At 32.2% G+C, this 27,263-nt stretch overlaps 1 protein-coding gene and 2 long non-coding RNA genes across 6 annotated transcripts in view; 2 read left to right on the forward strand and 1 right to left on the reverse strand.

The window, feature by feature from the left end:
• The window catches only part of LOC127725216 (uncharacterized), a 153,933-nt gene that overhangs the window by 107,997 nt on the left and 18,673 nt on the right, over positions 1 to 27,263 (forward strand). For 2 of the 4 annotated variants that reach the window (XM_052232072.1, XM_052232070.1), the window contains exons 2-6: positions 18,123 to 18,191; positions 18,516 to 18,899; positions 20,093 to 20,200; positions 20,930 to 20,995; positions 24,818 to 24,908. The exons of 1 other annotated variant lie outside the window; for it this stretch is intronic. In XM_052232072.1, coding sequence (XP_052088032.1) covers positions 18,123 to 18,191; positions 18,516 to 18,899; positions 20,093 to 20,200; positions 20,930 to 20,995; positions 24,818 to 24,908 — 718 coding nt within the window. Of the gene's footprint in view, positions 1 to 16,895; positions 17,026 to 18,122; positions 18,192 to 18,515; positions 18,900 to 20,092; positions 20,201 to 20,929; positions 20,996 to 24,817; positions 24,909 to 27,263 lie in introns of those variants that run through there. One more of the 4 variants, XM_052232071.1, reaches the window with a different exon arrangement.
• LOC127725218 (uncharacterized) lies at positions 972 to 6,814 on the forward strand. The gene is made up of 3 exons (XR_007992869.1): positions 972 to 1,087; positions 6,293 to 6,369; positions 6,770 to 6,814. It is a non-coding gene; the product is annotated as an uncharacterized LOC127725218 (long non-coding RNA).
• On the reverse strand, positions 11,731 to 15,088 carry LOC127725220 (uncharacterized). Its single transcript, XR_007992871.1, has 3 exons — positions 14,657 to 15,088; positions 14,080 to 14,369; positions 11,731 to 11,946 (listed from the first exon to the last, which is right to left on the reverse strand). It is a non-coding gene; the product is annotated as an uncharacterized LOC127725220 (long non-coding RNA).

The following is a 27,263-nucleotide window of genomic DNA, read 5'->3' on the forward strand; positions in this document are numbered from 1 at the left end:
TCACATTCATACTTAAATACTGATATGAATAGATTGTATAGATGATTTGGTATGAATGGTCAGAATGAACGATTTCAGAGTAAAAGGTGTATAAAATAGATTAAAACATATAAAAGTATATTAAATATGGTTAAAACAGTTTAACTAAATTGACACAGTCAAACAAATCATTTTGTAAGTATTTAAGCCATAAACAGTAAAATTATATGAATTACTCAGTTTAGTGAAAAGAAGTAATAGTAAAGATATAAAATAGTAATTTGTATGTTAAGACATATTTTAAACTATTAAATGATTTGATAATTTGATACGTAAACTATAAACACAAATAGTTATGATAATATTTTTATTACAGATATTTGAACCATACTGTTCGTATATCATGTAGAAGATTCCATATTGTAAATACAGGACCTATGTACCTCATACATGGTAGGTTGTGTATTCTGTTTATATGTGTGTTTTTGTGCTTAACATTTGTCTTGAGCATGGCTATAATATTTGTTTTAATAAGCGTATTGTGTTATGTTACTGTACGCTTTGCTTTATGTGTACTAATTCAATGTTGTTAGTAATTTGAATGGAATGACCCATAAATGACTATCAGAAGAATATTTGGTAGAATACAATATGTTAAATGTTAAGATGTGTAATTTATGATGAGAACAATATTTCTCATGATTAACATTCTATGTAAATAGATTTGTAAGTAAATAACATGGAAAACCATAGTTGTCCAGTAGGAAGTATTTGAGTATTGTATTTTAGGTATTGTCACCTAGAATGAATAGAGGTATCTTTCTTTGTATTTATTTTTTGTATTTGTATTGCAGGGTCATTTCTTATATTACACAATAAAACGAATCCATTGGTCCTGAGGTGTTTATTTTATTATACGACCAAAACAACCTGGTTACAGATGGCGCCCAACGACTTATTGTGTGGATAATTCGAATTTTAATTGTAATTATTTTCATTTGTGGATTGCGTAACTACTACACAGCTGTTCGTAACTTCCGGTTCAACATCTGGTGAAGGAAACGTGAATTGGATTGAGACATTTTTTTTGGAAAAAAACCAGCTAACTGTAGGTGTTTATCATCATTATTTGTATGTTATATGTATGTTTGTACGTCTTGTGTTTGTGTTTGTACATGATGTTGACATTGTCATAGAAATTTATTAAAGATTTGGTTTAGAAATTGAAAATTTTCATGGTATAAACAAATGAAGAATTTGATTATTTGCTGTGGATAGAGATTTGACAGAACAGTTGTAATATAATAACATGAAATAGGCTTTGTCATTTGAAGTAAACATATAGTATTATACCACAGAGACAATCGTGTATTGATATTGGTATTGAATATTATAAATGTTATTTTGAGTTGTTACCTAAAAAGCTCATTAGAACTTCAGGAATTACATAAACTTTTGAATATTGAATGTGCAGGAGGAACTCAATTACCATATTTAGGATTTATCGAAGCAAGAATAACAACTAAAAACAACATTAACAGAACTTATCCGATACTTGTTATACCAGATAGTCAATATAACCAGCATGTACCTTTACTACTTGGAACTAATATACTTGAAACCTTGATGTCAGAACTTAAACAACAGCATGGAGATAGATTTTTACAGAATGCACAGTTAACTACACCTTGGTATCTTACATTCAGGACTATATCACTACAAGAAAAACAACTTACAAAGAACAAAAACAGATTAGCTTTAGTAAGATCTGCAGAAATACAAAAGATTATAATACCTCCAAATACCCAGAAAATTATTGAAGGATATTGCGTCAAGGAAATACCGTTTAAGCCTACAGCTTGTTTACTACAAACAACATTAGTATCTGATCATCATATACAAGATTTAGATATAGAGCCAGCAATACATCAATACAGATATAACAACAACAATATATTGAAAATTAAGATAGCAAATGTAACAACTAGTACAATAGCCATTCCACCTAAAGCTATAGTTTGCGAACTTCAACCAGTCACTATTGAAGATATACCAAAGGACGAAAACACTGATGATATACCTATTACAGAAAAAGTCAAGGATATCATGCAAAGTAATTTGACAGATGAACAATTTCAAGAAGGAAAAGATATGATAAATTCATTTCAAGATATTTTCTCAAAAGGTGATGGTGATGTAGGACATACCGATAGGGTGCAACACCGAATAGATTTAATTGACGAAAATGAAAGACAATTCAAACAGAGATACCGCAGAATTCCAACCGCAATGTATGATGAAGTTCGTTCACATTTACGCCAACTTCTCAACAATAGAATCATAAGACCATCTCATTCACCATATGCATCTAACGTGGTACTTGTTAAGAAAAAGGATGGATCTCTCAGACTATGCATTGATTACCGCCAAATTAATTTAAAGACAAGAAAAGATAGTTATGCTTTGCCAAGGATAGAGGAATTATTAGATTGTTTAGCTGGCAGCAAGCTCTTTTCCGTTGTCGACATGAAGTTGGGATATTATCAAGTCGAGATCAAAGAAAAACATAAGGAAAGAACTGCGTTCACTGTAGGACCACTGGGTTCTTATGAGTATAACCGTCTTCCGTTTGGACTAACAAATTCACCAGCAACTTATCAAAGACTCATGGAGAAAATTTTAGGCGATTTGAATTTAAAGATATGTTGCATATTCATCGACGATATCATCATTTTTGGAAAATCTTACGAAGAACATCTTCACAACATAAAATTAGTTTTTGACAAAATTAGAGAAGCAAATTTAAAATTAGCACCAGGAAAATGCGAATTCTTCAAGCGAAAGGTTAAATATGTTGGTCACATAGTATCTGAAGAAGGAATTCAAATAGATAAACAAAAGACAGAAGTAGTAACATCTTTGCCAAAACCATCTACACCAGAAGACATTCGTCGATTTTTAGGATTTGTTGGATATTACCGTCGTTTCATTCACCAGTTTAGTAAGATATCAAAACCATTAACAGAGTTAATGCCTACACCAACAAAGAAAGGACAGAAAAACAAGACTAAAACAAAGAAATTATGGAAATGGGGAAATGAACAAGAAAGAGCATTTGAACAACTGAAGGAAAAACTCATATCAGCACCTATACTTGGCTACGCAGATGGTTCTAAACCGTATGAACTTCATACAGACGCATCTGGAGACGCTCTTGGTGCTGTTTTATAGCAAGAACAGAATGGACTCAAAAGAGTGATTAGCCATGCCAGTCGCAGTTTATCTAAAGCTGAAAAGAACTATGCTACACATAAGAGGGAATTTCTGGCACTGAAATGGGCAGTATCAGATAAATTCAAGGATTACTTATACGGAACGAAATTTACCATCATGACTGACAACAATCCTCTTACTTATGTATTAACATCTGCAAAACTTGATGCAACAGGACATAGATGGTTAGCTGCATTATCAGCATTTGATTTTGATATACTCTATAGACCAGGGAAGGCTAATGCAGACGCAGATGCTCTAAGTCGTCTTCTTGCTGATACAGATTGCAACGACAGATGTAATATACCGCTTGAATCCATCAAAGCTATTTGTCGAAAAGCATTACCACCAGCTTATATTGAGAGTTCAGCTATTTCACCTGATGTAGTGATTGAGGATATAGACAACAGAGGAACCAATCTAGGAAATATTATTGACTGGGAAAAAGCACAAACTATGGATCCAGACATCAGACCATGGATTGAATTTGTCCACCAGAATAGAAAACCTAGAATTAAAGAAATAGGACCTAGTCCATTTATGCGCCAATTTCAACATCTTAGATTGATTGATAACATCCTATACAGAGAAACAACTATAGATGGAAAAATAAGGAAGCAATTAGTTCTGCCTATTACTTATGCATCAACTGTATTGGAAGCTATGCATAATGATATGGGACATCCTGGAAAAGAAAGAACACTCTCATCGCTGTATAAGGAGAAAAACAACAACGAAACAAAGAGCGCCATTAGTAAGTATCACTACTTCAACGCCAATGGAACTTGTTGCTATAGACTATTTAACGTTGGAACCATCAAAAGGAGGATATCAGAACATACTTGTCATAACCGATCACTACACAAGATATGCACAAGCCATTCCAACTCGTAATCAGACTGCCAAAACCACCGCAGATGTTTTATTTAACAACTATATTGTACATTATGGAATTCCACAAAGACTTCATTCAGATCAAGGAGCAAATTTTGAAAGAAAAGTAATAAAAGAACTTTGTAAATTAACAGGAATGAAAAAGTCAAGAACAACAAGCTATCACCCTATCGGTAACGGTATGACAGAAAGATTCAATAGAACTTTGTTAAACATCCTTGGATCTTTGGAAAATCACCAGAAAGTCAACTGGAAACAATACATTGGACCTTTGGTACATGCATACAACTGCACTAGATACGAGTCTACTGGTCAGTCACCTTATTTACTGATGTTTGGTCGTAATCCGAGACTTCAAATTGATGTTGTTTTTGGATTAAGGAAGGATGACTTTGAGCCTTCAACAAATTACATTAAGGAATTGAAGGAGCGTTTATCAAAGGCATACCAACTTGCTGAAGAGGCTGCCAAAAAGGCCAGAGAAAAACAAAAACAGATGTATGATACCAAGGTCCGAGGAGCTAATATCAGCATTGGAGATAAAGTTTTGGTCCGAATCCTTGCATTTGATGGAAAACATAAATTGTCTGACAAATGGGAAGAAGAACCATACAAAGTCATGACTCAGCCAAACACAGATATACCAGTTTATACTGTAAGAAGGGAAAATGGAACAGGAAGAACACGAACATTACATAGAAACCTACTTTTACCCATTGGATTGATCTGTGACAAGAAAACATCACTTCATAAATCCACAAAAGATCATATTAAACACTCACTGAAGAAACAGGACAAACCAGAAGAAGGTTCAGATTCTGATACCACATCAGAAGACGAGTCTGATTCTCAAAACCATTTCATTGTCAACTCAGATGGATATTTGGACAGTGATAGAATCATCACTGAAGAGTCAATTGATCCAGATGTTGATGAAACACAGCTCGAAGATAACAACAGGGAAGCTGTAGAAACTACAGATCCGCATGGGGACGCCCATACTGCTACACAGGCTGAGCAGGAGGAATCTGTACACATAGAAAGCGCTCCAGTAGAGGAAAGTGATGGCCAACAGGATGATACACCTGAGGCAGATATTTCACTAGAGTCAGATGATTCAGATAATGTTCCTGTCAGACGCTCAACTAGATCTAGAAAACCACCCGCTTGGTATACATCAGGTGATTATGATATATCTAAGTCAGCAGTTAGTGTTAAGAGTGAGTGGAAACAGAAGATTGATTGCATTACTGATCTGGTACAGTCTGATCTTTTTGTGGATATGAAGAGTGAAGCAGCACGCACTATTTTAGATATTTTGAAGACATCTACACATACTGATAAATGACGGGACGTCATTTTTTTCCTGCAGCGGGGAGTATGTGGTAGTGTGTTAATTTGGATATTTTTACTTTTGTATTATACTTTGATATTGTGATACTATATATTTGATGAGTGTACTATTTTTAATTCTAAGTATTTAGTGAGTTAGTTTCTAGTCATGCTCCACTGGTTATGTTCATTGTATGATTTTTACATGGCTCAGTGAGTTTTGATATATTGGTTATTTGTTTACTCTCTGGGTTTTACTAGTTTGTATTGTGAAACTTTTTCTTCTTTGTGATAATTGGCTAATTTAGTCATATGGTCATTTTGGAGGGAAATTCTATTGTTAGGTCAGAATTTACTCATACTTTGAATTGTATAGTTGTGTGTTGATTGCTTTGATAAATTTATATTTGTGGACATCTTTGATTCCATTATCAGGTCAGTTTTCTCTACTTAATATGTCACATTCATACTAAAATACTGATATGAATAGATTGTATAGATGACTTGGTATGAATGGTCAGAATGAATGATTTCAGAGTAAAAGGTGTATAAAATAGATTAAAACATATAAAAGTATATTAAATATTGTTTAAATCAGTTTAACTAAATTGACACAGTCAAACAAATCATTTTGTAAGTATTTAAGCCATAAACAGTAAAATTATATGAATTACTCAGTTTAGTGAAAAGAAGTAATAGTAAAGATATAAAATAGTAATTTGTATGTTAAGACATATTTTAAACTATTAAATGATTTGATAATTTGATACGTAAACTATAAACACAAATAGTTATGATAATATTTTTATTACAGATATTTGAACCATACTGTTCGTATATCATGTAGAAGATTCCATATTGTAAATACAGGACCTATGTACCTCATACATGGTAGGTTGTGTATTCTGTTTATATGTGTGTTTTTGTGCTTAACATTTGTCTTGAGCATGGCTATAATATTTGTTTTAATAAGCTTATGTGTTATGTTACTGTACGCTTTGCTTTATGTGTACTAATTCAATGTTGTTAGTTATTTGAATGGAATGACCCATAAATGACTATCAGAAGAATATTTGGTAGAATACAATATGTTAAATGTTAAGATGTGTAATTTATGATGAGAACAATATTTCTCATGATTAACATTCTATGTAAATAGATTTGTAAGTAAATAACATGGAAAACCATAGTTGTCCAGTAGGAAGTATTTGAGTATTGTATTTTAGGTATTGTCACCTAGAATGAATAGAGGTATCTTTCTTTGTATTTATTATTTGTATTTGTATTGCAGGGTCATTTCTTATATTACACAATAAAACGAATCCATTGATCCTGAGGTGTTTATTTTATTATACGACCAAAACAACCTGGTTACACTTACTTGGAAATTAACGTTGAACTTTGGCGAAAGTAATAAAAAAGCTGCGAAAATCAAGTATAATATCAGGAATTTACTTGAAGACTGACTCACCTTGGAACTCGCTGTAAGTGAAAATGATAGTATAATTCAGCATTAGGAGATTTTAAATGTTATGCAAAACAATGTTATCAATATATATGATGAATTTGTAAATGTTGATTTCTTAATGTAAAGGTAACGGGGGTTTTACATATTTAATATAAACAAAATTGTTTGATACTCTTGTATAATCTGTAATAGATTATGGTGCCTCTTTATGGGGAACACGTGAATTTGCATATTTAAATAATGTAAAAAAAAAATAGAGCCATGCGCTTTTTCATGGGTGTGAAAAAATACACATCTAATATGGATCTGTATGTTGACAATGTATCTTTTTGAAAAAAAAATAAGATAAATTACGTACGTATACTGTAAAAAATGTATATGGTGTAGAAAATTATCTGATTTTTGATATACCTTGTAGATACAGGAGTGCGTTAGCAAACTTTAGATGTGGTGTTGCGCCCATCAGAACATATATAGAAAATAAAGTATGTTTTAATTGCACTGATGACATTGAAGGTGCAAAACATATTTTGTTGATGAGAATATTTCATAAATGTCTGATAAATTGATATTTCTTTTTTAATATGGTATTTTATACTGTTAAAATCTGCAAAGAAATTTTACTCATTTACAGCGAGGTATTTTATACTCATAGTTGACTTATATTTGTATTATTGAATATATCATTTGATCAAATTAATCACTTGATGTAAATTACCAAATATCAGAATTGACGAACAGACACCATTGATGATTTGATTTGTATTTAACTACAACAAATAACAAACACTGATTTTGTTTGGATATTGAATTGTCATGGCAACATTTAATCAAAATTCATTCAAACAACAACAACTGTTACAACAACAGTACACAACCAAAATATTTGTCAATCAATAAAATCTTGATGACGATTGAACTATCACTGTATCACAGCTGGGCGATCCAAAGCTGGTGTAATGAAGGGTGGTCCATTCAGCAATATTTCAGAATTAGCAGCTGGGCTATCCATAGTCTGCATAAAATGAAGTAAATTTCGCCAAAATTATCATTCGGACTATAAGTACAGAATGATAATCAGCCACAAAATTTACCCATGACAATTCAGTTATATCCAATTCTATGAGCAATTTTTAACAACATTTGAACAATCAAAATAATAAAAGATATTGCGTATTTAACATTTATATAGCAACCAAATTTCACAAAAATATCATGTATTTTCATCCATTGTCAACATGAACTATGTTTATGTTAGATTACAGGTGATCGTGAGGAAATACAACACAATGTGGATGCTTTATGAATGTTTCTAGTGCTGATTGAATTTGATTCAAGAAAATATCATTTCCAATAAATGATAGATGTACTCCGTCATCGGAAAATAGCGCAGGATGACGGTCGTCAAAATCGGGATACTTAATAACGTATCCTCCATGTTTGAGTATACAAGATCTCACTCCCTTGTTTATTCTTCTTCTTGTAACTTCCATGGCATGGTCATCACTTGAGTAACGCCATGAACGTCTGGGAAGAATGCTTGACCATATAAGTGAGCATTTTGGGAGCATACGAGACAAAATTGCTATTGTGAATTTTATGTGGTAAAGCAGAGCACCACATGGTACATTTCCTATGTCATTCCCAGCACAATGCAATATTAACGCATTTGGAATTTTGTTGCATAAATTAATTATGCTGTGAACGGTAACAACAACATCGTCCCATTTCATACCAGATTTGCCTGCCCAGCCTGCAAAAAACAATTATTACTTTTTTAAGAGACCTAAATTACTACCTGAAGGTCTGTTCTCCGAGTAATCACGAGCACTGCATATTATTGAAGAACCAATTATCCATATTTCATTACTAAGACAAGATGAAAATATAAATTATTTTGTTAGCTCAATTCTTATATAACGTTTAAAGGATGCAGATTTCCAACGACCTAAAGTCATAATTTCTTCATCAGTTTGACCGTTCATAGCAAAATGTGTAGCTGCACCTATTCGAAATGAATGTGTGTTGTACTCATTTGGATTACAATCAATAAATTTCATGGTCTTGCATAGTACACTAGAAAATTGATAACGTGTTACACCGGTTAAATTGAAATGACAAAAAAAATGGTCCATTGATTTTGTTTCTGATTGAAATAAAGTTTAATAACAATCTCACTGTGCAAATATCTGCTTGATTAAAACTTTCAACTGTTAGTGTTGTAGATAATCTTTTTTGATCCGTTTTTGAAAAGGGGATTGTGATATATGCAGATTGTGACTGATGTGAAACATTGACATCATCATTGTTAATGACATGTTGCGTATTTCGTTTAATTGTAATTTCACCGATTCTCAAAAAAGCCAAAAAATGCTAATAAAAACATGGATCTAAATAACGTACATTCATATACTGAAAAACATATAAATTGCAAAGAATGTATTAATCGCATTAATATTTCTAAAGTCATAGGTTCTCGACTATCTACTACACCGTATAATTTGTCCATTCCTTTCAACATCTTTTGTATAATAAACGATGAAGTCGAATCTGTGAGCTCGTTTATTCGTAAATAATAACTTAAACCTGATAAGTATACCTTAACCGTTGCAGGGGCATATCCTAATTTTGATAAATAAGCAACATAATTTACTAAATGCGAAATACTGGGCGGCCATGTATTTCCTAAACCTTCTGTTAATCTAAATGAAACAAAAGAGGGACGAAAGATACCAGAGGGACAGTCAAACTCATAGATCGAAAACAAACTGACAACGCAATAAATGAGGCCACTCCATTGTTATAAGTTTTCCATGTATCTGAGAATTCGATGCGTCCAATAATTTTGCTACTTCTGGTCTAAAATGTTCCAAAATTCCTCCGGAATGGTAGCTGGAGGAGTATCTGCTGTTAGACCCAGACTTTTGAATCTCTGAAATTTTTTACGAGAAATACAATCTGCAATTATATTTGTGTAACCAGGAATGAACTGTACATGTGCTTATATGTGAAAATTGCCTAATAACGACCAATATACTATTTGTCTAACAAGGTTCATTATTCGCAAAGATTTTGATGTCTTTTAATTTAAAATTTCAACACGGCATTATTATCCGAATTAAATAAAAATTTTCCTTTTTTGAAATAAATTACCCCATAAGTAAACAGATAGTGCAATAGGTATCATTTCTAAATATGATATATCCCTGAGAACTTCAGTACCAGACCATTCAACACGCCATTGAAGAAAAGCCCATTTACCTTTGAAATAGCAGCCACACCCTTGTGTTGAACCACCAGCGCTGTCAGTAAATAGTTGTAAAACTGAATTTGAAGTCCAATCAATGTCGAGCATGTAACTTATGTCGTTAAATTTGTCTAAAAACAATTCCCATACCAATAAGTCTTGATACATGCCTTCTGTGATTCTGACATAATGATGTGGTTTCTTTGCGTGACTACTTGCCAAATAAATTCGTCTGCTAAATGCTCTGCCTGCAGGTAGAGCTTTTGCACAAAAAGCTAATGACCCACACAGAGATTGCAGGTCCCTTAAAGTTATCTTTTTCCTACCCAATACCCATTTAATTCTCGACTTCAACTCCAATACTCTGTCGTCCAGAATTTGTATTAACATTTTTTCTGTATCTATAAGCAAGCCTAAATAACTAAGTTTTGTTGTTGGGCCTTCTGTTTTTTCAAGAGCAATTGGGACTCCAAGACGACAACACACTGTATCAAAACTATTCATCAGATTTTTACAATCCTGGGTATTGCTTTTACCGGCAAACAAAAAATCATCCAAATAATGATCAAGATTATCTGAATTGGACTCATTAATGACAGCCCATTGAATAAAATTTGATTCTGAGTATCCCATAGGCAATAATTTATCTATGAAATAATATTGATTAAGTTTAAACCCTAATAGATCAAAATCCCCTGGATAGATTTTTAATAATCTGAAGGCGGATTTAATGTACTTTTTTCCAATTTCAACATTTGAACCCAATCTTTTAATCATATCAATAGCATTGTCAAAAGACGATTATTTTACTGTAGTGAACCAATAAAGTCGTTTACACTAAAATTTGGCGGAAAAGATAAGTGCGTAATCAATCTAAATCCACCAGTTTTCTTAGGAATTACACCTATAGGCGAACACCTTAGATTAGATATAGGTCTGGTAAAAAACGGACCAGCTATGCGACCATTTTTTACTTCACTCATGACTTTTTCCCATGCGACCCCAGGATTTTGGATGACCGATCGTAATTTTTTTTATTCAATCCTACATCGTGGTCCAAAATAATTTAACCGAAAACCTTCAGAAAATCCCTTATATAATATCATTGCATCGTGTTCATTTGGATAATTGAAGAGGAGTTTATTTAATTCTGTGACATTGATCGGAGTAAAGCCAAGACACCATACGTCCAACGGATTAATTAAAGATTCTGAAAAACATAAAATTTAATTGTTAAATGTATGTGGTGCAGCCATTCTTAGGGCAGGGAATCTGCTTCCTCGAGGTCTAAATCCTTGATTCGAATTCGCTGCTCTTTGAAAATGTGTTTGGGTCCTAGGTGCAAAATTTCTAGCAACTCTTAGTGTACTAGTATTTTGATATGTGCCTCGGGCTGCATTTTGAACACGAGCATATGTCTGGTTGCTATTTACTTGTTGTGGACAGCCAGCAAAAGGGTGGGCCATTTCGCATTTCAAACATGAATTGGTGTAAAAACAATTCTGTCGATAACAAGCTCCCTTTAAATTATAATCATAGCATGGTCGATTACCTAGACTTGTCTGTTGAATTGTATTACATTCCGGTTCCCCATTAGCTATGACAGTGTACCATAAAATGCCATCAATGGAAGACCAAGATCTAGTAGGACTGTTTGCCATTCTTAATCTAAATTGCTGGTCGTAACGATAAATCTTCTCAAAACAAACTTGTGTACCTCTAATGATTGACATATAAGTGGTCAATTCACTAGCTAACTTTGGAAAACGTTGAATAAATATCTTCATATAATTTATAAATGCATCAGTCCATGACTCAATATTTTGAATAGATTTAACTTTGCTGTTTTTGTTTGATGTGATTACAAGTGAACCGGCTGCGTTATCATAAATTATAACATTTTGAGGTTTGTCAATTTGACTGATACAATTTTGATAAAGAAGTAATGACAAATCTATAAATTCTCTATTCCATATTTTTTCTTTTAAATTTTGAGATACGTAAACATCACATTCTGACTGATTAGGTATAAGCATAGGCTCATTATTTATCTCACCATTTTGATTAGGCATTGGCACAGGAGCTGGTATCTCAACTTGCGCAAATGGCGCTTGTACGTTGAGTGCTGGTGTAACGGGACCTTGCATGGCAGGTTGTCCTTCAATTGGCATAGGAGACTGGATTTGTAGAGGAACAGGTTCTTGTACCTCACCCACAACTGCCCCAAATTCTTGAACTCCCGGTGCAGCAACACCACGATTTCTCCTTCCGCGACGTCTCTCTGGGGGTTGCGCTTCAACAACAGGCACTCGTGCGCGCCCATTTCCATTTCTTCGTCGACCAATTCTAGGCATTTGTATAAACAAAATAGGTTAAAAATTTAGTACTTACTAACATCACGCGATCATTATTCTGTCACTTAATTTAATTTAAAAAACAGTTTCAATGCAATTATTTCAGTATTCGTTTTTATTCCTATCTATCAATTAAAATTATTGAATTATTTGAAATTAAATCAATAATTCCTTAAATTGTCTCTTATCTAAATGAATTTATCACCGGTATATCAGAATTGTGACATGTAAAATATATAAATTATTTATCAATATTTTAACCTGTAAGCACACACCTACCTGTCTTTACGCATTATAGCAGGTGTACTTTAACGTTCTGAATCAACGATAAAATAAAATGTGTAATTAAACATATTTAGGCAATTCATGTATAAAAATGTAAAGATTATTCATTTAAAAATGTTTTCAATACCACGTGGCCGCATATATAATTCGACGAAGTAAGAAATTAATTAAACTATTTCAAAAAACACAAATGAAATCTTTAAATTCGAATTAAATTTAAAATATGACTTGCTAAATAAACTAATGCAATCTATACTGATCTTGATGTAATATTTCTCTAATTTTTTTTAACGTCCTCTCCGTTTGGTTTTCAAGGTAAAAGTGACCGTTAAATTGCACGGACTTTTACGGCTCAACTCTCACATGCTCAAATTAGCATAACAATAAGAGTAAAGGACGACTCGATTTGTCGAGTCTCAGTACACGTATATGTTAATTCAATAAACGAATTTAATTTTCATTTAATTAAATTCTATTATATTTTGTTGTTTATAGATTTTCATAATTTTTTATAGAGTGGCTTTTGATATTAACTTGTGTTTTACAATGCTGTATATCTTATATGTAACAAGTGGTGAGACTTTAATGAAATATTTTGTCTTTGTCTTGTCTTGTCTATAATTAATCTTACCAATCACACGTCGGTTTTTTTTCAGTTCACCGCGTTTATATGTGGTTTTTTTTTTTTTTTTTTTTTTTAAATATCAAAATTGAACTTAATATAGAAAAATGATATCTATAAGGTGAACAAGAAAATGGTATGTAAGAGGAAGCATACACAACTTACAGTTAGTTTCTAGTTATATAAAATTAAGGAGATGTGGTATGATTGCCAACGAGACAACTATCCACCAAAGTTCAAATGAAGTGGATGTAAGCAATTATAGGCCACCGTACGGCCTTCAACAATGAGAAAAATCCATACCGTATGGTCTGCTATAAAAGGCCCCGACATGAAAAATATGAAACAATTCAATTGAGAAAACTAAGGGCATCAGTCCATGACTCAATATTTTGAATAGATTTAACTTTGCTGTTTTTGTTTGATGTGATTACAAGTGAACCGGCTGCGTTATCATAAATTATCACATTTTGAGGTTTGTCAATTTGACTGATACGATTTTGATAAAGAAGTAATGACAAATCTATAAATTCTCTATTCCATATTTTTTCTTTTAAATTTTGAGATACGTAAACATCACATTCTGACTGATTAGGTATAAGCATAGGATCATTATTTATCTCACCATTTTGATTAGGCATTGGCACAGGAGCTGGTATCTCAACTTGCGCAAATGGCGCTTGTACGTTGAGTGCTGGTGTAACGGGACCTTGCATGGCAGGTTGTCCTTCAATTGGCATAGGAGACTGGATTTGTAGAGGAACAGGTTCTTGTACCTCACCCACAACTGCCCCAAATTCTTGAACTCCCGGTGCAGCAACACCACGATTTCTCCTTCCGCGACGTCTCTCTGGGGGTTGCGCTTCAACAACAGGCACTCGTGCGCGCCCATTTCCATTTCTTCGTCGACCAATTCTAGGCATTTGTATAAACAAAATAGGTTAAAAATTTAGTACTTACTAACATCACGCGATCATTATTCTGTCACTTAATTTAATTTAAAAAACAGTTTCAATGCAATTATTTCAGTATTCGTTTTTATTCCTATCTATCAATTAAAATTATTGAATTATTTGAAATTAAATCAATAATTCCTTAAATTGTCTCTTATCTAAATGAATTTATCACCGGTATATCAGAATTGTGACATGTAAAATATATAAATTATTTATCAATATTTTAACCTGTAAGCACACACCTACCTGTCTTTACGCATTATAGCAGGTGTACTTTAACGTTCTGAATCAACGATAAAATAAAATGTGTAATTAAACATATTTAGGCAATTCATGTATAAAAATGTAAAGATTATTCATTTAAAAATGTTTTCAATACCACGTGGCCGCATATATAATTCGACGAAGTAAGAAATTAATTAAACTATTTCAAAAAACACAAATGAAATCTTTAAATTCGAATTAAATTTAAAATATGACTTGCTAAATAAACTAATGCAATCTATACTGATCTTGATGTAATATTTCTCTAAATTGTTTTAACGTCCTCTCCGTTTGGTTTTCAAGGTAAAAGTGACTGTTAAATTGCACGGACTTTTACGGCTCAACTCTCACATGCTCAAATTAGCATAACAATAAGAGTAAAGGACGACTCGATTTGTCGAGTCTCAGTACACGTATATGTTAATTCAATAAACGAATTTGATTTTCATTTAATTAAATTCTATTATATTTTGTTGTTTATAGATTTTCATAATTCTTTATAGAGTGGCTTTTGATATTAACTTGTGTTTTACAATGCTGTATATCTTATATGTAACAAGTGGTGAGACTTTAATGAAATATTTTGTCTTTGTCTTGTCTTGTCTATAATTAATCTTACCAATCACACGTCGGTTTTTTTTCAGTTCACCGCGTTTATATGTGTTTTTTTTTTGTTTTTTTTTAACAAAATATCAAAATTGAACTTAATATAGAAAAATGATATCTATAAGGTGAACACGAAATTGTATGTAAGAGGAAGCATACACAACTTACAGTTAGTTTCTTGTTATATAAAATTAAGGAGATGTGGTATGATTGCCAACGAGACAACTATCCACCAAAGTTCAAATGAAGTGGATGTAATCAATTATAGGCCACCGTACGGCCTTCAACAATGAGAGAAATCCATACCGTATGGTCTGCTATAAAAGGCCCCGACATGAAAAATATGAAACAATTCAATTGAGAAAACTAACGGCCTAATTTATAAAAACAATTTACGAAAAACAAATATGACAGACATGAACCAACGACAACCACTGAACTACAGGCTCCTGACTTGGAACAGGCACATACAGAATGTGGCGGTGTTGATAGAAATAAGAAAATGTGGTATGAGTGCTAATGAGACAACTCTTTTTCCAAGTCACAATGTGTAAAAAGTAAACAATTATAGGTCAAAGTACGGCCTTCAACACGGAGCATTGGCACACACCGAACAGCAACCTACAAAGGGCCCCAAAATGACTAGTGTAAAACAATTCAAACATGTTAGTGAGCGCTCAACCCTCCCCTAACCTGGGACAGTGGTGTAACAGTACAACATAAGAACAAACTATAAAAATCAGTTGAGAAAGGCTTAACTCAACAGATGGATACAAATAGAATTACATCTAACAAAAACACAGATGGATACAAATAGAAATACATCTAACAAAAACACAGAGTGGACGTGGACGGGTACTTATACATCCCAAAAACACTAAGACACTAAATGCAGATCTGAGAGTACCCTCAGTTACTGACAGCTAGTTCAAAGCCATTAACAACTAATGAATCTAAGACTAAAATATCAGAGGTACATATCCAACATCCAATGGATTTAGTGTAAAGACGTCATTACCAGTCAGAGAAAAACATGACCTTGTGCAATGCCAAACTATAGGTATCGACAGATTATATTACCGTGAAAGTACATATGTATAATATTTAGTATGGTTTTAATTTACTGATAACAAAATCAATATTTATACCAATAAAATAATATTCAAAGATTTAATTACAAGATTAGAATAAGTTTATTTAAAGGATTGATAAGTTTATCCGGATCGTATTTAAATTTCCGGGGTCAGTTTACAACATCACCGTAATATTTAGGATGTGATAATGGTCTTTTGTATGTGTATACTATTCATTCAAATCTTAATATCACACTCTCTTAGTAAATCATGGGCTCTATGTATTTTTTATATTGAATGAAATCCTACAAAATTTCAGAAACATCCGAAATACTTCCTAGTAATGTACATGTACATGTAAACTTTGACTTAAAAGGTTTGATGGGAAATCCTTGCATGTTAAAATCGATTAAATGTGATAGGTGTTTAAAATGTATTAAACTTTATCTAAACCTGCACAGTTCCTGGTATGCGTTATATTAAAATAGACGACAATCAAAATCATTGATCTGTTAAAACCTTTACATAACTATTTCATTTGTTTACAATACAATGACACTTCCGTAAGATTTAAAAACAAACATAAATAAGTTATAAGTGACATGCTTAACAAAATGGTGGAAAATCTTTCAATGCTTTATTCAGGGATATGTGTATTTCTGTCAATAACAGGTAAAAGAAATTATTAGAGATATGAATTTAAGTAGATATCCAGATATGCGTTTTCGTATATCGATTAGTTTGTATGTATCTTGTATAGATCATGAATCTAAAACATTGCACCGCGAAATTCTATATAGTTCCGCTATGTAGACTTAAAACGCACAAAGAACCAAGTCCAACACACTACTCGTTTTTCTGTTTATTGTGTCGATTTCGACACAGAATACAGACACAACTGTTTAATACATAAAATGGAATTTTAATCTATGATGCTTATTTTGACAATGAGCTATAATTTTAAGTATGCAAACTACTACGGGGTTGTTAAAGACCTTAACAATCTATAATGGTCTCGCACGGTTAGTATATGAAAGCTGACGCAAGTAACACTTTTGAGGTGGAAAACATGGTCTGCATTTATTATATTTTGTACAATTATTCATGTCAATTTTTCTCATGGATAGATATACAAATAAATGCATTCATTTGATCATTACAATTAAAACGAAGGTCGTGTCAAAAATTTGTGCCATAAACATTTGGGATGTTCAACGTAACAGCAGTAGCCGACGGAAAAAGGTCAAACCTAAATAACCTAGATCACATAGATTTGATTTCAAATGTAGGCAAGCACTGATGAACAAGTATATTAGTATATTAAATATTTCATGTAGATTTTGTAATATAAAATGAACTATTTGCCAATATTTTTACTTTTCTTCCTTCATAAATAATACCTAAAACGTAGATCATTCATAATTTTAGCTGAACTATACATTAGTTTGAGTAAACCGATATTTGCATGCAAGCAGAAAAGAAATTGACAAGGCGATGGAAACGTATATTGCGTCCTTACTGCAGTTATCAGAGCTGCAGGAATTAGACGATGTATCAGCAATGCTGCAGACATATTTGGTACTACATTATAAAAGGGTAATTACACTGGTATTGAGGAAACTTGTCCCTCGCTGTATATATTATAGCACTCACAAGCTCGTGAAATATGATATACTGCTCGGAACATTAATTATCATAATGTCATTGCAGTAACCCTTTAATAATGTTGAACTAGTTTAAAAGCACATGCAATATCCTATCAATTTTAGATATGCAAAATGCTCAGCTACAAACAGTACCAAATCCATGTCTAGATATTAGCGCTAAATCAACAATCGGTAAGTGATTGTCTAATTGAAGTTTTTTTTTCTAAATTTGTATAGATTCACATTTGAAATGTTTTCTTTATCTCGACTTAAATTTGTGAAAACTGAATGGATAATAATAACATTCATTTCAATTTCAAAAAAACTTGGCTTTTTTCTTAAAAAGTTGTAACGTTTCTGAAATGTTGACCAGAATGAAAATATAAGTGATAAGATTTTGTAACTTGGTAAAAAATAGAAGTACAAGTAAGTGCATCAAGACAATTAAATAAAAAGCACAACTTTCCCTTACCTGTATATGTTTTGTTTTATTTTACATTCCATCAACATTCCAAGCTAACATGTGTACCACACAGTATGCAAAAGAAGAAAAAATTAATGGAGGAACAACAATAGACAGTGTAGCATTACGGGTTATGACACAACAAGATGGATGTACATGTGAAGTTACATTACAGAATCAGACTAGTATATATACTTTATTTATGAGGAAGTATGATATGAAGACAAATGCAGCTCCTGAAAATCAGGAATGTGGACTTGCCATTGAAATAGACTACAACATACCAAATAATTTTCCAGAGACAAAGGATCCAGTTGAATGTACAAAAGGAACAGACGCTCGCTCTATTTCACTTTCAAAAAATGGAGTTCTATTTCTCCGATCTAAAATTATTGGCGGTATTTTCAAAAGAGGATATTGCATGCAAATATATCGACGTAGGTATTGGTACATTTTTTTTTAATGGTAAATGAGATTAATAAGAAAATCTGAAGTAACTGCTACCATTAAAGGACACAAAGACTTTAATTGAAAAATGTACATATTGGTATAATATTTATTTTGGAAACATAACTTATGTCAAAATCTAAGAAGATACCATAGGGTTAACCAAAAACAGATAAAAATAACGACGAGAAAAACAGTCACAAAAATCACAATATAGGACTCATGGCAAGTGACAAGTACAAATATTAAGATAAGACGCTTTCGATCATTCGATAAGATGGATTTTTTGTAATTTTAAATTAAAAACTACACGGATGCTGTTGAAATATTAATGATAATCAACAAATACTGAAAAAGACTTAAAAACAAAACTAAGTGTAATTTTATGAATAAAAAAGTATAGCTGGAATTTCCAAAATATAGGACTGTACAACAGACCACACCAACGAGCTACAACAGATTCCTCTGAATAAAAATATAAATTTAGACAACACATGATCCAGATAGACTGACGCGGTACAATCAAAAGTATAAAGTCAGATTAATGTAGTTTTACCTGCAAACAAACCGTCTCTTCGAGCGTCACTGATAAGTCTTTTGTAGACGAAACGCGCGTCTGGCTTACAAAATTTTAATTCAGGTATCTATGAGGAGTTTATTTACAACCACTGGGTCGATGTCACTGCTGGTCGAGGTTTCTCCTCAAGGGTATCACCAGCCCAGTAGTCCGCACTTCTGTGTTGACATGCATTATCATTGATATGGTCATTATTATAAATAAACTGTTTATAAAACTTTGAATTTTTTGAAATGCTAAGGATTTTTTAACTCAGGAATAGATTGCCTAAACTGTACTTGACGTAACCTTTCGGAATTTTGGCTGCTTAATGCTCTTCAACTTCGTACTTTATTTGACTTTTTCAACTTTTTGATTCGAGCGTCAATGATGAGTCTTTTGTAGACAAAACGCGCTTCTGACATACAAAATTTTAATTCTGGTAATTATGATGAGTTTATTTACAACCACTGGGTCGATGTCACTGCTGGTTGAGGTTTCTCCACGAGTGTATCGTAGTAGATTGTATGTGTTAAAAACTTTTGTTCAGAATCCAATATAAACGTTATATGTTAAAAATCCGTATGTCTACTTCAAAACCAAATTAACATAGAAACTTGTTTTTAGAACACAACAATGGCGATAACCTAAGTATACAAATGAATTGCAGTAATCCTAATTTGCAAGCAACACAACAAACGACCAATCTTGCCACTCAATACACGACTGCATCAGGTAAGGAAGGATTAAAGTGTTCATATAGAAATATATGAATAACTAGATGTAGAATATTATCATGGTTAATGGTTGCATTTATGAATCCCTTTCCTCTCTATCAAATGAAAAGGGAGCATTTTTGCCCTTATGTGACCGGAAAATGTTGGTTTTTTTTAATCTATTATGAAATTTGATTTATTAATTATCCTAAGACTAAAACAATTAATTTTTGTAATCAACGTGTGTAGTAAGTTGACACCAATATAACTATAGCATCAGTTTCAAACGTCAATTTGGGAGCAGTTGTAGCACTTTGGGCTTGATATCAGCCGCTGTTATTTTTTTGAGGTAGCTTACTTTTTTTTAATGAAAATATGTAATGCGTAAATGCATGTCGAGGCAATTTCCTAACTTTAAAAAAAATGTTGCGAATAAACCTCGTAGAATCGACAGTCCATCTTCCAAAACTATACCCACTAACTGGAACACGGAAATATGACTCTACTACAGGAATCTTGCTTCAGCTAGCCACCGCTGTTGGTTGTATTTTATCTCAAGAAACAAAAATAATAAACACTCATTACATGTTTCATGAAATATCATCATAAAATTTATTTAAATGGGCAGTAATTCGTATTTGATTGTATGTGTTTAAAATTGTCGTTCAGAATCCAATAGAAAAAATTATATGTAAAAAAATCTGTATGCCTACTTCAAAACCAAATGAATCTAGAAACTAATTTTTAGAACATAGTACAACACAAACAACTCAACAAACGACCAATGCTTCCATTCAAGACACGACGGCATCAGGTAAGGAAGGCTTAACGTGTTCACATAGATACATGTAAATAACTAGATATGGAATATTACCAAGGTAAATGGTTGCGTTTATGAATTCTGTCCTCCCTATCAATTGAAAAGGGCAATAGTTTGCCCTCATATGTCCCGGAAAATGTTTTCTTTTTAAAATCTTTTTAGACATTTGAAATGTCTAACATCCTAAGACTATAACAATTAATTTTCGTCATAAACGTGTGTAGTTAGTTTACACCAATATTACTATTAGAGCTTTCTTACAAGTTGACGAAAGGTACATACACTTGACGAATCATACGTAAGACCCGTTTGAGGGATCCTTTATTTTGAATTATTCTTAAAATTCGACACAATTATGTAAACTTAATCAAGGCTGTCATGGGACTAAGATGCGCTTCGCCTCAATGTTTGCCAATCAAGGACCAAAACACTGCATGCAAAGACATTTGTCAAACTTGATATTCATTAAAAATAGGAATTACGTGACGTACGATGTAACAATATATAAAAAAAAAACAGGGTGAAGGAGATAACTCAACAAAATTTGCCAAACACAGACTCGTCATAAGAAGAAAAATTGTGCTCAACTACGAACACCCCCCCCCCCCCCCCCTCCCCCGAAAAAAATTAAATGAATAAAAAAATTCTTCTTTTCATTAACTAATCTAAGAAATCAATACAAATATTTTGCTCCTTCCGCCTTTCCCCGACAAAAAAAAATAAAATAAAATAGTTCCTAAATTACAAATCTTGAAACACCCAAAAATAGTAAAATTGAAAATAAATGACAGACAAAATATATTACGGGGCTCGTTTACACATATTTTATTTGTTATGACACATAACAAAAAGGATCAGACACAAGTTATCACAACTTAGATAGTCCTCTCCTAAATATAATAAGTTATAATGTATGGATATAAAAACATGCAACAACAACATCAGTTAATTATAATAGATATGTACAATAGTTATAGAACAAAGAAAGTTCACAATTTTCCAAATAGATAAACAACAGTCCTACGTCAAAAAGCTTATTCATCGACATACTAAACTATATCAGTTCAAAAAAAGAAAGAAAAATATCTTTCTAAAGGTCAAAACGTTCACTTTTCCGAATACAATTCAATAGAAATAAGAAGATGCGGTATGAGTGCCAATGAGACAACTCTCCATCCAATTCACAATGTGTAAAAAGTAAACAATTATAGGTCAAAGTACGGCCTTCAACACGGAGCCTTGGCTCACACCGAACAGCAAGCTATATAGGGCCCCAAAATGACTAGTGTAAAACAATTCAAAAAGGAAAACCAACGGTCTAATCCATATAAAAAACGAGAAACGAGAAACAAGACTTCTTTAATATTAAGGATGTATTTTGACTAAGAGTTAAAGGAGTAAAGGCCCGGTTTTGGTCCAAGAAAATTAAATGTAAGACAACTATTTCAAATTTGCACATTATATTTGGAAATGCATAAAATCAAGCAATATAAATGAAAAACATAAGATTTTTCATCTGATGACGTCACAATTTTCACGTAATAATATGTACCGTTTTCATGAAAATGAAGAAAAATACAGAATTTATGCAGTTTTCCATTGTTATTTCCATTGTGGAATATGGTGCGCAGCATAGAAACAACAAAATAATTTAAGTGAAGCACTATAATAACTATTGACATAATTTCACCAAATATAAAGTTGTTTCTTGGGTGCGCACATACTTTGCCAATCTAAAGTATACTTAACATTTTATGAAAAACAAGGAAAATTACGAAATGCTAAAGAATATACTAAATTCCGTTATGGTTTTTTGCCTATGTAACTCACTAAATGTGAAATTTATTTTTATTTTTTCTGATTACCTTAAACCTCAGTCTAGTTATGATAACTTTTTAATTTGCACTAATATTTGGGCCCAATAAGGGGATTATTGTCCCCACTCGTTTCTATTTAGTAAAGTACCAAGATCTACAGACGGGACATGAGTATTTTGTCTTAAAGGTGAATTCTGATTTGTGCATAAAGCGGACATTCAAAGAAAAAATGAAATCTGTCTTCAGTCAGACTGCCGCACCAACAGCTTTGGTAATTTATTAAACTGAATCTAAAAAGGTCATAATTTAGAGTTGAACATGAATGTCTAAGTCTTGTAAATATAATGTTTGCCTTACATTCTCCAACATAATTGTGTTTTGAGGCTTGGGGTTGATGTGATTTCCTTCGTAGGGAATTATACTTAAATTTGGAGATGGAATCTACATTTCTAATTACGCTATCGATTTCATTCCATTGCCTTATAGTATTGGTAAAATATGATTTTTTGTAAGTTCTAATCTACAAAATGGTACTATGAGGCCAGTGTTGCTTCGAAAATCATATCCAGAAATAGTTGATACTGGAGATGATATTAGTGTATGTAAATAACTAGGAGCTTTTCCATTATAAATATTGTACAATAATGTGTCTCCTCGGCAGACATATTCCTAGCCTTGGTCTATTCTATGCACAACTTTACCAGAGACAGAGACGTTTGATGAGTCTTTTGTAGACGAAACGCGCGTCTGGCGTAAATACAAAATTTAATCCTGGTATCTATATATGATGAGTTTATGTAAACTTTTGTGACAACTAAGTTTTCCAGGTTTTTTCAGTATAATTTGTTGCTTGGTTTTCTTTTTTTTGTTTTGGACCAGTCAACGTTTGTTATACAGTTTGAACTAGCTTGGCTCTCATCTCATAAATATTTATCCCATGTTTAAATAAAAGCTGTTTATGAGGATTTATGAGTGTGTTTATTATTCCCCTGGAATTGACATGGGATTTCACATGTTAGCTCGTGTAAACATCTTACTTATGTATGGTAAGTGCACCACTGATTGGTCCACAAGTAATAAATTATTTTAAAATAATTAACGACGTTTAAGAGAATGAGATCGCATCAATCGTACATCTAGAATTAACTGAAGATATTACTAGTTAAACAAAAATATTGCAATAAACCTCAGAAAATCGACACAAGTTGGATATCATAAAAAAAAAGTGAAAAGAAATAGTTGCAACTAATATGATGGCAAATATAGTATTCCAGGGGGGCCCGGTGGCCGAGTGGTCTAAGTAGTTACTACTAGCCAGTGAACACTGAGGTTGTGAGTTCGAACCCCGCTGGTACAGGTGCACTCGACTCCAATCTTAATTGACTAGGATTGTCAGTTTTCCTATCGAAGGTCGGTGGTTTTCTTCGGGCACTCCGGCTTCGTTCACCAATAAAAACTGGCCGCCACGAAATAGCCCAGAAGCGGTGCTTAAAAGTGGCATTAAAACACCAAAAATCAAAAAATCAAATATAGTATTCCAGTACTATATATATTATAACAATTTGTTTATTCTGTAATTCAGAATGACAACTGAAGCACCGCATGAGATATGTTTCTAATTATGAAACAATGCTTAATATAAAGTATGATGAAGTTGTATATTCGTGATTAAAACTGACTGTTAAATTTCAATAATGCACCAAACACTGTGCAAAGTTTCACTGCATCCAAAACGAGGTACCATTAAAAGCTCCTTTTGGTTATCTATAAAGTAAACTTAACACAACATAACAAAAATCGGTTCCTTTTCTAATTACTATGTCAACTGCGTGTTTTATGAATTTGTGTCATCACTTTACACACTACATACTTTGTTTTAATCAAAGTTCATACTTGACACTGGTCAATTCAATATCTGCGATTTATTTGATAAACATGTAGATTTGTAAAAAATAACAAAGAATGTAAAAATAGTACAATATTCAAGTATGTTTTGTAGATAAAGATTCAACACTGTATATTGCCATCAGTGTAGGTTCTGTTGTTGTGGTTATCGCTTTGATTGTAGTAGTAGCTATTGCAATTACCAGGTAAGAGGAATAGGAAACACTGGACACTTTTAATTTGCAAAACACTCATTTGCAAATCCGCCGCCGCCTCTCCTTAGAGCTACAGTGTCGTGTATATAACCAAAATGTGCGGAATTACATGGGATTCAATAAATTCATTGCTTTTCTGCTGTCATTATTATATATATTTTTTTATTTGATTTAGAAAAACATGGGATTTTCAATATCCCATGGGATAAGGCAAATCCCATGGGATTGACCATTATCCCATGGGATTTTGGTTAAATCCCATAGGATTTTTTTGGGTCCCATGGGATAATTGTAGTCCCATGGGATATTTGTTGTCCCATGGGACAAAAAAAATCCCATGGGACTATAATTATCCCATGGGATATTTAATATCCCATGGGACAAAATAAAATCCAATTAATCCTATGGGATTCAAATTATAAATATACAGTAACGTGTATGTTACAATGAATTCTGTTTGGTAGTAAATTGTTTTAAGATGAATCTTTTTAGTTGAATATCTTTTTTTCCTTGGAAATGTTAATGCAATCATATTGTTCTATAATTGTTCAAAACTAAACTTTTAAACAACAAAGCAGATAATGTAAGTATCAATATATGTTTATTTATGAATTCTAGAATACTTTTTTGAAACACAATTTTTTCCCATTTGGAATCAATGAAAACTCTATTATTAGGCTTAACATACTAGTAGCTTTTTACATAAATATAATTTTTTTTCAGGATATCCCTCCATCCAAAAAATTAATAGTTTCTTATCATCCAGCATTGTGTGATCTTAATGTATAGTCCACTTTTTGGCCATTCAGCACAGAACATTGTCATTATTGTGGTTTTAATATCTTTAGATATTTAATAGAACTTCGATTCATTGACTGAGTGATGAAAATAATAACTGATCTGACATTTGTCTTTGAATTTATTCTGGTCTTGTTTCTGTGTTTTCTCCTTTTATTCTAAGTGATGAATTTCATTCCTTCTGAAAAAGAACCAATAAATTCGAAGTTATGCATTATAAAAAATTGTTTGTATACATGTAGCAATAACATATGATTTTCAATAAAAATAGCTATGCGGTATGGATTTTACTAATTGTTGAAGGTTGTCCAGTGTCATCAGTTGCTAACCTCCTACATCCTTTGGTCTCTGATGGAGAGTTGTCAAATTAGCAATATACCACATCTTCCTATTCTAATATTATATAACAATCAATTTATGTATTCTTCTTTATAACATTTGGGTATTTTCCCCAGTTATATATATATATATATATATATATATATATATATATATAGATCAATGTTAAAACTTTAGGCAATTACAATAACATTCCATTTTTCACAAGAATTTGCAATATATTATACAAAACGCCAACAATAGAAACACCACTTCTTTAAGCTTCTGAAGTTCTGAAAGAGTTCCACTTGTGTTTTATTTCAATGAGAAAATACCTTGAACTCTTTTGACATATTGGAAATTATAACATTGATACAAAAAATTATATTGTTTTTTTTTCTTATTTTTGTGTTGTTCGGTTGCTGTCTCATTTTTATATATGGTTATACATATATCCTAAATCTTCTTTTTGTTAACACTTAATTATTAATAGTAAAAATGGGATATTTTTTATTTTGATAATCTCAAAACATTATTATTCTATCAAATAACTTATTTCCAAGTTCACAAAACACCAATGTGTCAGATATTAATTTTAAGACGTGTATAAACATGATCAACAAGCAGTTGACAGGATGTCATGCAAAAATCTCACTAATATTAAACTTTCACAAAAACTCCATACTCAGCGAGTACTATTAAAGATCTTAGTACAGGACAAATTCCTAGTACAGGACACCATGCCTGGCAAACACTAGCATGTGTCAATGTCTAGTCAATCATGTAATCAGGCTCAAAATCTTAGTTTGGCACTGAATTTAAAAGTTCACCACATAATGAACATGCCTATGAAATTCAACTTCATGGTACCTTAACCTAAAACTTTAACCTAAGAATGTACTATAATTTCACATTATGACATTTCTATGTTCAGTGATCCATAAAATCAGGGTAAAAACAGTAAATGTGGTGTATAATGTATAAACAAGAGTGCACACGCTGAAATGTTGCGCCTTCTTTACTAATCATTGATATCATGTTGATAGTCCTAAATATAAAGCTTTACTACAACTATCACATAAACTCAACATGATCCAAGAAAATGAATTCAAGGTCATATAAACCCAACAAGAAATACATGTACACCTTACAATCATTCAATATACTAAATACAGTTGACCTATTGCTTATAGTTTCTAAGAAGCAGACTTAAACAAGAAAACTAAACAT

The sequence above is a fragment of the Mytilus californianus genome, unplaced genomic scaffold, assembly GCF_021869535.1.
Source record: "Mytilus californianus isolate M0D057914Y unplaced genomic scaffold, xbMytCali1.0.p SCAF_15, whole genome shotgun sequence".
NCBI lineage: Eukaryota > Metazoa > Mollusca > Bivalvia > Mytilida > Mytilidae > Mytilus > Mytilus californianus.